The sequence below is a fragment of the Monodon monoceros genome, unplaced genomic scaffold (assembly GCF_005190385.1).
Source record: "Monodon monoceros isolate NGI ecotype Baffin Bay Population unplaced genomic scaffold, NGI_Narwhal_1 Super_Scaffold_6, whole genome shotgun sequence".
In the NCBI taxonomy this organism is placed as follows: domain Eukaryota; kingdom Metazoa; phylum Chordata; class Mammalia; order Artiodactyla; family Monodontidae; genus Monodon; species Monodon monoceros.
Genome location: NW_021703783.1, coordinates 18,577,810 through 18,590,718, shown reverse-complemented (window position 1 = coordinate 18,590,718; position 12,909 = coordinate 18,577,810). Strand labels below are relative to the sequence as shown.

The 12,909-nt window shown below is 35.5% G+C and overlaps 1 protein-coding gene across 12 annotated transcripts in view; it reads left to right on the top strand.

The window, feature by feature from the left end:
* The window catches only part of SOX5 (SRY-box 5), a 999,335-nt gene that overhangs the window by 776,732 nt on the left and 209,694 nt on the right, over positions 1-12,909 (top strand). For all 12 annotated transcript variants that reach the window (XM_029204642.1, XM_029204643.1, XM_029204639.1 and 9 more), the window contains one exon: positions 4,905-4,991. In XM_029204642.1, coding sequence (XP_029060475.1) covers positions 4,905-4,991 — 87 coding nt within the window. The remainder of the gene's footprint in view (positions 1-4,904; positions 4,992-12,909) is intronic.

Sequence of the window (12,909 nt, the reverse complement as noted above, 5' to 3'; positions counted from 1 at the left end):
ATATGAATAATCGATACATGCTTTTACTTCTTGACTTTGAAGGAGGTATTAGTATATTTTTGACGTTCAACCATATTGTTGTTCCTTCCAAAAGACAACTTTCATCCCTAAATGTGCACCCTATCACATGTCAGGAATAACACAGCTTAGTTTAAGCCACAAAATTAAAGTATAAACAGTGGTAGATTTGGTATGACCTAACTCCTGGGACTTTGTTTAAAAAGTCACATATTATACATACATATTTTTTGCTTGTTCGATTTTTTCAATGAGCTCTGCCACTGCAGCTCAAGGGAGATTAAGGAAGAAAAAACCCTACATAAACACAAAGCAAAAACCTGAGCCTGTGTGTAAAGCTACTGCACTGGAGCGAATGTGGTTTAATTCTTGGCACTGGGAGCTTGTTGGAGAATTACAATATGTTGGCATGAGTCTCTGGGTTGGGTCTCATTGTTCCAGATGAGGGAGTCAGTCTTAAGGGTGTTTGGCACTGAAGGGGAAAAGGAGTGAGAGTTATAGGGAATGAGCAGGCCCTAAAGAGGCAGGATGCTGTTGTAACAATGGCTGGCACAGTTAGGGGGGCCATTCACTGGTGGGGATTGCCATAGGCACTGATGTGAAGAGCCATATGTGAGTAAAAGAGGCAAGGGTAAGAAGGGAAAAGCAAGCAAACATATCAAAAGGGTCCTGATGGCAGAAAGAGACAAAAGTAATCCAGTTAGAGTCATCTTCCTGTTAATGGATTGACTGATAAGGATAACTTTCATTTCTCTCTAATTTATCTTACAGCTTATTTCTTAATATTTATTTTATTTTCTCTTTAAAAATAGATATGCATTTACCTTACCCCTAAAAAGACAGATTCTGTAATTAAGAGGCCGTGGTTTTGTATTCCATCTGTTCCACTTTCTGGCTAGGTGATGCTGGGCCTTGGTTTTCTTACTGAGCCTTAGTTTTCTCATCTGCAAAATGGATATAATGATAATATACAACATTGACAAATATTGTATCTGACAGCATTCTGTAAACTGAAATGCCATGCAAATAATAATAACTATTATTATTTGTCATGCTTATTTTAATATAGCGAGCTCTAGCTTTAATTTTAATGATAATCATGATACTCCAATGCTTGGGAGAAGTAAATCTCAGGAGACTCTTTAAAGTGTTGAAAGTAAAACTATGGCACATCTTAACATGAAAACAATGGATAATCCAGAATTTGAACATTTGGGAATAACTGTATGTCCAGAAACATACCATACTCACAGTTTAAAATACAATTCTACATGTATTTTTTTAAAATCACATCTTAGAAAGTGGAATATTTAATAGATAACTACTATGTCTTTTACTCCATAAGCACTGAAGTAGCAGTTACATAATTGTGTCAGATTTCACTTTAATCATATTCACACATTAATGAACAGGTATATTATAAATATTGAGATTTTGCCATTTGATCTTTCACAGTTTTAATCATTTATATTCTATGGGATCTTTACCATTTTCAGAGAAATTCAGTCATTGGTACATGTCCATTTATTGTGATCATTATTGTGAGATCATTTCATACCACTTCTTCATGAACTACCAGTGGAAATAAATTCAAACAGTAGCAGTTGTAGAATATTGAACATGGATTTGCTTAAAGCTCTTTGTTTTACAGTAATTCAGACAGAGAGGTGAAGTAGGTGAAAAGATATGCTTTTGGTCCCCCTGAGCTAGATAGTGTTAAAGTCCTGGTGAGAATCCATACTGTTTGACTTATAGCCCAGTAGTCCTTCCACCTTATGAATGCATTTTCATTTCAATGCATATATCTGCTATATGGTCATAGGTTTTCCTTAAATCACCCAAAATTCTACAGTTCAAAGTCATATAGTGGGACTACATCCTGAACATATTGAAAATTGTAAGGAATCTTGGCTTTTAATCTCATCATGCTGCCCATAGGTACATGTTACCCTGGGACATTCAATTTATCCTTTCAAATGTTTACTTCGTCCATCCACTGGAGTTAATAACAATAGTTTTTCTGACTGTCCATGGCTGTTTTGCAGGTGAAATGCAGTAACGTGTGTGTACTAAAAAGAGCAAAGGCTTTGGGATCCAGTAAGTTGAACTTAGCTCTGTATTGGGCAAGTCACGATATTTCTCAAAGCTTTGGTTTCTTAATGGTGAAACAGACATACCAATATCTAATTCAGGGGATTATTATGAGAAGTTTGAGATACCACATGTAAAGGACCTGGTACACTGTTTCTCACTTAACCCTCAAAATGGCAGCTATCATTATCGTCATCAATAAGAGACTTAGGAATTTGTAGGGAAAAAAATAAACCTTAGTCCAAGACTCAGCTCTGCCCATTACATATGGTGAAACCTCAAACAAATCCTTTTCTTCCTTTGGTCTTTTTCTTAACCTGAAAGATGGATATAATAACACAATCTGAGTCTTCAGATTTTTGCTTTGATTACATGAGAGAATACAGGTAAAAGCATCTAGCATAGCTCCTGGCACACAGGCTGTTCAATAAACGTTTATTGAATCTGAGTTTAAACCTCATCCAAATTGCAAGTATTATTGTCTTTATTCATCCACAGGCATGACAACCCTGAGTTAGATACATTTCTGATTTTACATCTTGCAAATTACTTGGTCTTAAAGAAGTTATTCATTTTTTTCTGTAGTGTATGTTAAAAGTCAGGTACTTGAAAAAACTGGCTTTGTATGAGAGCCTCCTATCTTTATGCAAGTTAATAAAGAGGCCAGGAATGTTGTGCAGGTTTCAGAAATCTGGCGGCTGTTTCTTTAACTCTGCAACTTAGACAGAAGACTTCTGTTTCTTTATGAGCACACTACAGTGAATATTTTGTCTAGCTGCAGGGGAAAAGCTTTGTCATGGACTTTGCAGACAATAGCCTTAAAAGTAAAATGGTCTGCTTTTGGTGCCGGGAGGTTCAGGGGCCTATTGTTAGTGCACAATGGATTTCTATTGCTGCATTCCTGCTTTGCAAGGTTTGTTAGCTTTTAATGACTGACGGTACTCTACTGCAAATACCATATTGGTTGGACCCTGTTTACATGCAACTCAAGAATTTCTGTAGAGTGCTGGAAAAAAGAAACAGTGGTATTTGTTTGACCTACTCTGTTAAGGTTTAAAAAATGATTTCACTCACCAAGTGTTTACTGCGAATGTAGAAACATTGGCTATCCCTGCAGAAGTATTTTAAAGTTACTTGTAAAGCCTCAGTGAACAGAAATATTGATTACAGTAAGAAGAGGTTTAATGCATTTTATTACTCAGAATTGTCATTACCATTTTCAAAACACTGTGGTATAGAAATAGGGATATTTTAAGAAAAAGTAAAATCTTTAGGATCTTTTTTCCTTAAATGTGAAAAAATAGAAAGATATATTTTGTTACAAACGAAAAAAAAAACCATTTCACACATTCCATGTAAATGTGCACACAGTAGTTGTGGGGTGTGTGTGTGTATATGTACACCCTATACATACAGGCTATGTGAAGAAGTAATCATTCAGAGCTTTTCACTATGTTATTTTCCCCAAGTTTTTGACATCTGAAAAAGAAGCAATCCACGCTGCCACAGTTTTTCCAAAGAAAATTCCACCTCCCGTTCGTTGAAAACTCCACACAGGCTTTGTGACTCTGATAGCTGATGTCTTTAAGATGAGGGCCTGAGAAAGTAGATAGCATTAGCCAAGATGATGCTGAAGACGCTATAAATGCATTTTATTGTGGGGAAAATTAACGCTTTTCTAATAATCTTAGGGTCTCTAGGCCAGACTGTCCCTTTGATAAGTTAACATGTACTCCCTTTATGCTCCTAGTAGGGGGTAAACAAATGTCTGAACAAACACAAATACGCATAAACACCAATGTGGAGAATGGCAGTGTGTGTCTTCGATCCAGATAATAAGTGTGGGTATTGTTATTTAGATGGAGCATACTGGGACACTTATCTTTTAGTACACACCATTTTCTAACTGAATGCAGTGCTAATCGTGGGATTGAAAGCCATTGTAATTGTGTACCCATCTAAATGCTGACAAGAATATAAAATTACATTATTTGGAACTGAGTTTGATGTTTCGGAGTTTTATTAGCATTTATATTTACTTATACATTAAAATTCAACACAAAAGGAGAGATCAAAACCATGTGACATATAGAAACAAATGTCAGACCACCACATAACCCTGCTCTCTAAAATCTGTGTGTCCTGTCTTAATACAGGACATTTTAAAAGAGTGTGATACAAATCTGAAATAAGCAAATAATAAGTTTCCATTATAGGCATTACTTACTTGTCTAGATTCTGCAATCTTTGTAAAGCTTCTTTTACACCAACTCTTTTTTATATGTTCACGGTACTGGCAAATCTTTCCACAGTGTGCTAACCACCACACGATGTTAAACACATATTATGAAGTGGATGTAATTGTAAACACACAGAGGGACATAATTACATGTAGCAGATTTAAGAGCTAATTCTTTGCCTTTTTTTTTACTCTGCATTTTATCAACATAATTATTTTTTGACTACAGACTAACACCCTGAAATTGACAAGCATCCATTATAGCAGGAATTTGTTCACCAAATTGGAAAACAATGAACTGCAGGTTTATATGTACCCATTGTCATAAAGAATTAGTACAGCTTTGTTCCACAAGAGGAAAAAGCTAATGATTTTGGAACAGCAGGTGACAAAACACATTCTTTTTTTCCTCCCCTGTTAGCAGTTTGTTGATGAAGTCATTATGAACTGGGACCAGGGTAGGGATGGCCTTCTTTTTAGCAGAGAGACTTTTAATGAGCTTCGTTATAAAGATAGTCACATTGATTTGCTTACCTGTTTTTATTTCTTTACTTAGAAACCCCCAGTATTGAAAAGCTACTATCAAAGGACTGGAAAGACAAGCTTCTTGCAATGGGATCAGGGAACTTTGGTGAAATAAAAGGTAATATGTTTGCAATTATTTTGATCTAAAATGTACCGAAATGAATCTGATATTTAGAAATATTAGTGGTGATAAAGTATTTCTGCCCCCATGCACTCTGTCTTTGGTGTTTCTTCCTTCTAGCTTGAAAAGGGATGTACAGTGGTTCTTATTTTCTCTCTGTGCCTTATAACAGTATGTTTTTTTAACAGAATAACCCCACTATATCTTTAACAGTATTTGACTTTCATCTTTTTTTCTAAATTTTAAATGACTTACTTTATAAGTACAAATGTATCTACAGCAGGGTTAAAAACTGTATGAGATGATTTTATACATGCTACATATTAGAAGTATGAATATACGTAATCTCCACTTAAAACCAGGAATGACAAAGGGAGAAGGTTTAATTCCTCATATAAAAATAAAATCAAGTGGTGCTTTCAATTAATTAAAAAGTGTGTTTTCTCAGAGCATAGCAGGCAATCTATGGTTTTCTGTTTGTTGCCAATAGGACACTTTTGAATCTGAGTTCTAAAGGATTAATTTTAAGGAAAAACTACTTATTAATATTAATATATTTTGTTATGTATTACTCTGTATATTTTTGATAGAGGCTGACTATATATTTTAAATATCACCAGATTTATATTGATATACATGTAGAAATCTGTGTGTAAATAACTGTTTTGCATATGTGTGTACGTGCAAGTGTTCTCCCACTGAGAGGCAATCATCTCTCTTAAGGCTTTACTACATCAGAGCATCCTGGAGAAGGGCAAAGGACAAATCAGTCTTCTCAAATGTTTGACTTACATGATGTCAGCATCTCTGTTTGGGAAACTTCCATAAAATGTTTGCTTGAGTATCTCACTTTTCATCCATATATTTGGAGTTTACATATATTCAGGCTACGATTAGGTGTGAATGGGTGGTGAGAAAGTGAGTTCCTGCCAATCAGCAAATTAAGTAACCAGAACCTATAATGGAATGAAATTCAAACAAGTAATAATTAATATCCCTTGAAGAGCTTGAAGACAAAGTTTAAAGAGAACAGAAAAGTTTCATTTTCTATTTTGTTGGATTTTAACCCATTTACACCTGAGATGCAGGATGCATTCTCCAAGGTTCTTTATTCTCCTGTGACCTGGGTAATAACTGAGAGCAGAGCAGAGAAGACCGCCTGTTCCAAGCCTTGTGATCTCATTCCATTGGAGGACAAACATTTTTCCCTCCCTCCTTTTCCTCACAAGTCTAACTTAAAAGCAGCAACAGCAGTGATGATAAGCTTAGAGGAAAGAAGCTCAGCTGTCCTTTCAGGCTTGCCTGTGGGGTTAGTTCAGGAAGCTGCAGTACAGTCACAAAAGAAGTTTCTGTCTTTAATTTTGAGTTTTTTAAGCTTCACATTCAGAGCACAAGTTTAGTTATTGTCCTCTGGTTCTGTTCAAAAAGCTGTTTTCTGATGCATTTAAAAGCAACTGTAGATCTTTCTTCTGTTGGGGGCATGGTTGTTAGGTGCTCGGATCAGGTTTGGCAGAAAACTGGAGGAAAAAAGCGCTGGGTTACTTTTCCTATTGACTGCCCGTGACAGTTGCAATTACTATCCATTGTTCATAGGTGGCTCGAAAGTGGAGAGGATACAATAGTGTGTTGCCCTCTGGGGGGAAATGAATTTGACTTAATGGTTCTTGGGTGGGGGGGGCGGTCAGACCCTATGATTATGTGCTCCAGGAATGTGGTTTTCATACCACCTCAGACGAAGTTAGTCAAGAACAATAGCCCAGCTGTTTGGCCCCTGTTTTTTATGAGGCAGATAAAGGTGTTAAGTCTCATGTATGCGTAGACTGTTTTCAGTCAGGGTAGGGAAGTATAAGCATGACCTTTTTGTTAATCTGAAAATATGAACTTATTCAATTATTAGATAATTTATTACTGATAATTCAGAGCAATATATCTGAGTAGAACCTTTGTATATATTAGGATGTTTACAGCCTTTACAGTATTTACTGAGTCTTCTTGTGGATTGAAACTCTTCTCCTCCATTTACACTGGTCAGTTTTCACTTAACTTTTAATTAGTTCCAGGAAACATGAGTGAGTGAATGAATGCATGTGTGTGTGTGTGTGTGTGTGTGTGTGTGTGTGTGTCCATTCTTGAATATCTAAGACCACAGCCAAGTGAGGGCAGAGCTCAGTTCCTAAGTGCCGGCTTCAAGTTGCTGTGAGTGAATTAGTTTCAGCGCATTTGGACAAAGATTAAACTTACAGCTTGGCAAAATTCAACGAAGTGTTTCTTACTATTACTATTTAAAAAGTGAAAATGATAAACTTTTAAAAAGAGGAGAAATAAATAGCATTTGGTCTGGATAGTTTAGCTGTCAATAAAGAGTTGTCATATGCACTTAAAGTCAATCTCATTTTTCAGGAAACAGTGTGAGTTAGGAAAGGTCACCCATTTCTGAAAGCATAAAATTATTTTTCATGTTAGATTAGAACTTAGACCATTTTATGGTCTGGTACTTTGGAAATGTGAAGTAATTAGGTTTTAAAGTTACATTAGAAACAATTCTCTAAAAAAACACACACAAAAGTACACTGGATTCAGTTTTCCAGAACAAAAGAGTTTGACTAAAAAGGTCTACCGGTAGCAAACAGTCAATATATATTATAAACTGATTAGATGACTACAGACATAATTTATTTCTTCTTCTCTAATCAGCCGTATAGTGTAACTGGCCATTTACAGAGGTTTCTTTGCCCTTATCTATAGCAGAAGCACTGAGTAATGGTTGTGTGAAAGATGAAGAAATACATTTTATAGCCTCATAGTTACTGAGAAGGGAAAAAACAGTGCCTGCACTCCAGTTGGCAGCCAGTAGCATCACACATTGTTTCAGCTAGCATGAAATTCCATTACACTGAAGGTCATTGCATTGGCACTTCACCTGAGGACAGTATCTGGGGATCCATGGCAGCTTTGACTAATCTAAACAGATCGTCTGTTTTTCAACAAAGCCATTGCAAAATGTGTATTTTACTGACTTAAATTTATTTGTAAAATTATAACAAAAATATCTTCATGCAAAATTCTCTTAAAATATTTCTATTTTGTTCAGGCTATAAAAGCAGGGCATTGTTTGAGAGGTTTTCTGAGTAGGGCACTCAGAAAAGCCTAGATCATTTTCTCTACCTGCCTTGTTCGAAGAATTCTTCAGAGCCTTGTTTCTTTCCCATTGGTATCCCAGGTAGACCCTTCTCACCCTGCTCAGAATGCATTAATTTAGGCCAGTAAAGTGTTATATCTGGTATTAAGGAAAATGCCAGTTGTAGTCGGTATAATAAAAAATTGGCTCTTTTTGAAAGCTATAATTTTGTTCTTTCTAGAAGATGGGACATAAAGGCAAACACCAAACAGCTCTAGAATGCCAATAATGGATTCAAGTAAATAATCCATTCCACAATACTATGGTCTTTCAGAACTCATGAATTAAAGTCATGCTATGTAGACTCAACACGAGGATTAAAGTAGATCCCCTCTTAGGTGACATAACATTTTGATATGAAAGAGATATGTAGATTTAGTATATGGCTTGAAAGAGATGATTCTGTTTAAATAACATTAGACGATTTGAAAATAAGCAGGCTTGGAACAGGAATCAGGTCCCAGGTAATAATCTAGTAAGAGGTATCCTTGGATTTTTATAAATTTAAAACATGGAAACTAAAATCTCAGCATTTAGATATGTAAGGGTTTGTATAACTTTGAAAGCTGTTTTAAACCCATTCTTTTAAAAGTCCAGTAGCTATTTAAGAAACACATGGTTTGCTAATTACCTTGTGACTGTTTCATTTGTGCATAAAATATATATATATATATATATATATATATATATATCTTCACATTTTTTCAGAGGGGTTGGAAATGTTGATTATTTTCTGAGGGAACTGTTGTATCTGGAATTTGTTTAACATAAGAGTCAGCCATAAGGAAGGTACATAACATATAGTCATTTACTTCTAGATAAAGTAAATGTTTAATGTTTTTAATCTACTAAGCTTGTTTTATAATTCCTTGTAGTTGCTTATGAGTAATGTTTTCACTTTTTGTAAAAACTATTTCATAAGAACTGAAGAAAGACTACTGGGGCACAGAACATAAATTTTTAAAATAAGTTTGGCAGTGTCTATAAAAGCAGAAAGCGACTTTATGTTTTCTGCAAATCAGTTACTTGCTCTGTCTTGGGAAGCCAGAGTCCTCATGCCAGTGTATAAACACAGCAAGCGATGGGAAGAGACCAATCAGCCACTGGCTCTCATTGATTTGTATATTGATAATCCAGTTCACCAGTTAAGAAGTTATAGGGCTTCCCTGGTGGCGCAGTGGTTGAGAGTCCGCCTGCTGATGCAGGGGGCACGGGTTCGTGCCCCGGTCTGGGAGGATCCCACGTGCCACGGAGTGGCTGGGCCCGTGAGCCATGGCCGCTGAGCCTGCGCGCCCGGAGCCTGTGCTCCGCAACGGGAGAGGCCACAACGGTGAGAGGCCCGCGTACCGCAAAAAAAACAAAACAAACAAACAAACAAAAAAGAAGTTATATATACCTTTTACAGCAGGCACTTAATAATGCATATTTTAAGCAGATACTCTTGCATATTTAATCTAGGGTTTATATTTGAAAGTAAAAATATTCTCTCCTCAACATTTTTCTCATTTAAAAATACATTCATTCATTTAACAAGTATTCATCTGTCCAAGGGTTGTGAAGATCCTAAAATTAAAATAATTGTAAAACCATTGTTTTTTCTTGTAGATGTGGACTCCAAAGCTTACGCTATCCAGATCATTGGATAATAGAATTTACCTAAAACATTTTCCTCTTTTAAATTAACATTTCTCTTACTAGGGAAGCATGATGTAGTTAAAAAGATTTGGTGTCTTGTTGCCCTGATTCTCTCAAAGACTTGTGGAAATGAGGTTACCTCTTTTGGTTTATTTCCTCATCCCTTCATTTAAAAACAGTTGCATTGATTACATGCCTGTTTATGTACAGCCACTTTGCTAACACCCTTTACAAAATTATTGTAACAAAGTCATTTTATTCCTATTTTATGTAGGAAGAAATTGAGTCTCAGAGAGAGAGATGAATTATCCAAAACCACGTGCTTTAGTTGTGACAGGGTCAAGATGTGACTCTAATTCTGTCTGCCTTCAAAGCCTGTGCTCTCTACATGATGCTTGGTAGTCCGTCTTAGTAAAGTTGGAATGGGTGATCTCTAAAATCCTTTAAAACATGAAAACTTATTCAGACCCACCACAGCTAGATGAAGAGTCCCTCTGAGATGCACCCATCATTAGCCTGCCTCCATGGTGAACTTTCCTTGTAGACTGTCTAGCTTACTGTAGGCCCAAAGTTTGGAACCCAGTACGTATTTGATGAATGGATGACCAAGAGATGCCATGTTTCGAGATGGCTATTATTGACTACATTCCAGTCTCTAAGTGCAGTAAATTGAATGTGATATTAAAAACAAAACAAAACAAAGCTGTTTTTTACGTTTTAAGTACAATACCCAAGTAAGCGGATGGAATAATCTTGGGAAAAGGTTATAAAATTACAATCTCCATTAAAAGGTAGACATTTGTAGTAAGAAATTGTATAGAACCATACTTTTTAAAAAAGGTAAGAACGACCCTTGCTTTCACTGTACAAATGATAATGCACACATCTTGTTCATAATGTCCCAGAAACAAAATATCCAGCCATGGGGTAACAATGGTAAAGACCATAGCTACTTTTCAATTGTTCCATTTCATTCTGATAGTCGCCCTTAAAACTGATAGCTTTCACGGGAATTTCCTGGCAGTCCAGTGGTTAAGACTTGGTGCTTTCACTGCCAGGGAACTCCCGCAAGTCAAGCAGTGCAGCCAAAAAAAAAAACCTGATAGCTTTCCATAGTACATGTATTTTAAAATCCAAGCCAAAGTCCACCTTTTAAGATATTGAAGCAAAAAGAATTAAACTATTTTTTCAAAATAAATTACAGAAATCTGAAAGAAGGTAAGAATATTTATCGTATTAGCAGTGTACACTAGAATATCAATTTATACTGTCATGTTATACATGATTGCATTCCTTATGTAATTTTAATAGATTCCAACTTCTAAGAGTAAAGGATATATAACTAAATTTTATCAAAGTTTGATTGCATTCGTTGTCAATGAAAAAGACCAATGCACAGATGTTTGTAAGTTAGATAACTTAAATATTCCTTTGATGAAATAGAATAATGCCATTCATACCTTCTGATGAGGGGGTCTGACTTTTACTCTAGTTGGATAAGACTGCCATTGAGAAAAGCTTTAGTTGTAAATTTAGAATAACTTAAGTTTGTTTCTATTCATTATATTTTCAGTTCATTCAACAAATACTGCTCTCTGTCTTGCCATGTGCTATGTTCTGGAGATGTAATGGTAGCAAATGGAGTAGACAGATTTCTGCCCTTCTGGAGCTTACACTCTAGTAGAGGCACTTGCTTTTTTTTTTTTTTTTTCCAGTTTTATTTTATTATTATTATTTTTTACATCTTTATTGGAGTATAATTGCTTTATATTGGTGTGTTAGTTGCTGCTGTATAACAAAGTGAATCAGCTATATGCATACATATATCCCCATATCCCCACCCTCTTGCCTCTCCCTCCCACCCTCCCAATCCCACCCCTCTAGGTGGTCACAAAGCATCAAGCTGATTTCCCTGTGTTATACGGCTGCTTGAGGCACTTTCATTAGGCAGAATTTTTAAAGGCAACGTAATGAATGACTTTTAGATCCTTCAGGTGGATTACCAGTTGAAAGCAACAACATTTCCATAAAAAAAAATCAAAGCAATTTGAGTCCTGTCCAAATTATAACACTGATAATCTAAGGAACACCAACAATAAAAGAAAAAAAAAACATCCTGGCAAAGATTGACTGTTGCTTTGAATTAAATGTGTGGTAATTTTTTTGAGGGAAGAAACATAATCTCTAGTTTACTTTCAGCATCAAAATTCTAGGACTTTTCCTTTCCTGAGTGACTCTTCCTTCCTTTTACTTTTCCTTTAGTTATATCAAAACTCCCAAAGATTTACTGTGATTTTGATTGTAACTTCAAGCCATATATCTATTGCATTTTGGTAGAATAGAACAATATTGGGGAAATATAAGCTTCCAAAGACTTTTTCTTGTTATTTCAAATGTATTTGAAAGCATCCTTAACTTAAGTAATCCTAATAAGGGTTATTTATCTATTTGCATAGAATCATACATTGTCACTCAATTAAGGACTTTTCTCTCATCTTAAGAAGTTTATTTATTTAATTCATTTAAGAAAAGGTTATGGGGTGCCTACTATGTGCTAGGCATTACTCTGGGGACATAGTATTAAACAAAAAAAGCTAGAATTCTGCTATCATGGAGTTTATACTCTACTGGGAGATTCAGTAAATAAATATGTCAATAATGGTACAACATATGGTGCTAACGACTATAATCTTGGATTTAACTGTAATCTTGGGTGGCCATAATGTGATCAGTTAGTTTTCCAACTACATTTCATTATTTCATGAGAGCATAAATTTATATTCTCAAACTTGAATATTTTTTCTGCTAGCTATATTCTATTTTTGAAGAAAGCTTCTGAGTGGCATATGAGAAAACAGTCTAAAACGTGATTAACTAATAGAGTTTTCCTTTTTAAATGTAGAATTCCTTAATTCTGATTCTTCAAGATTCTCTTTTTAAGAAAAGAAGAATCGTATTACTGATAATAATACCCTTGATCTCTTAATAATTGTGGTTATTAAATTTTCATGTTTTGTCTTGCCTCTTTGATACAAAAAAAAAAAAAAAAAAACTACTTATGGGGCTTCCCAGGTGGCGCAGTGGTTGAGAGTCCGCCTGCCG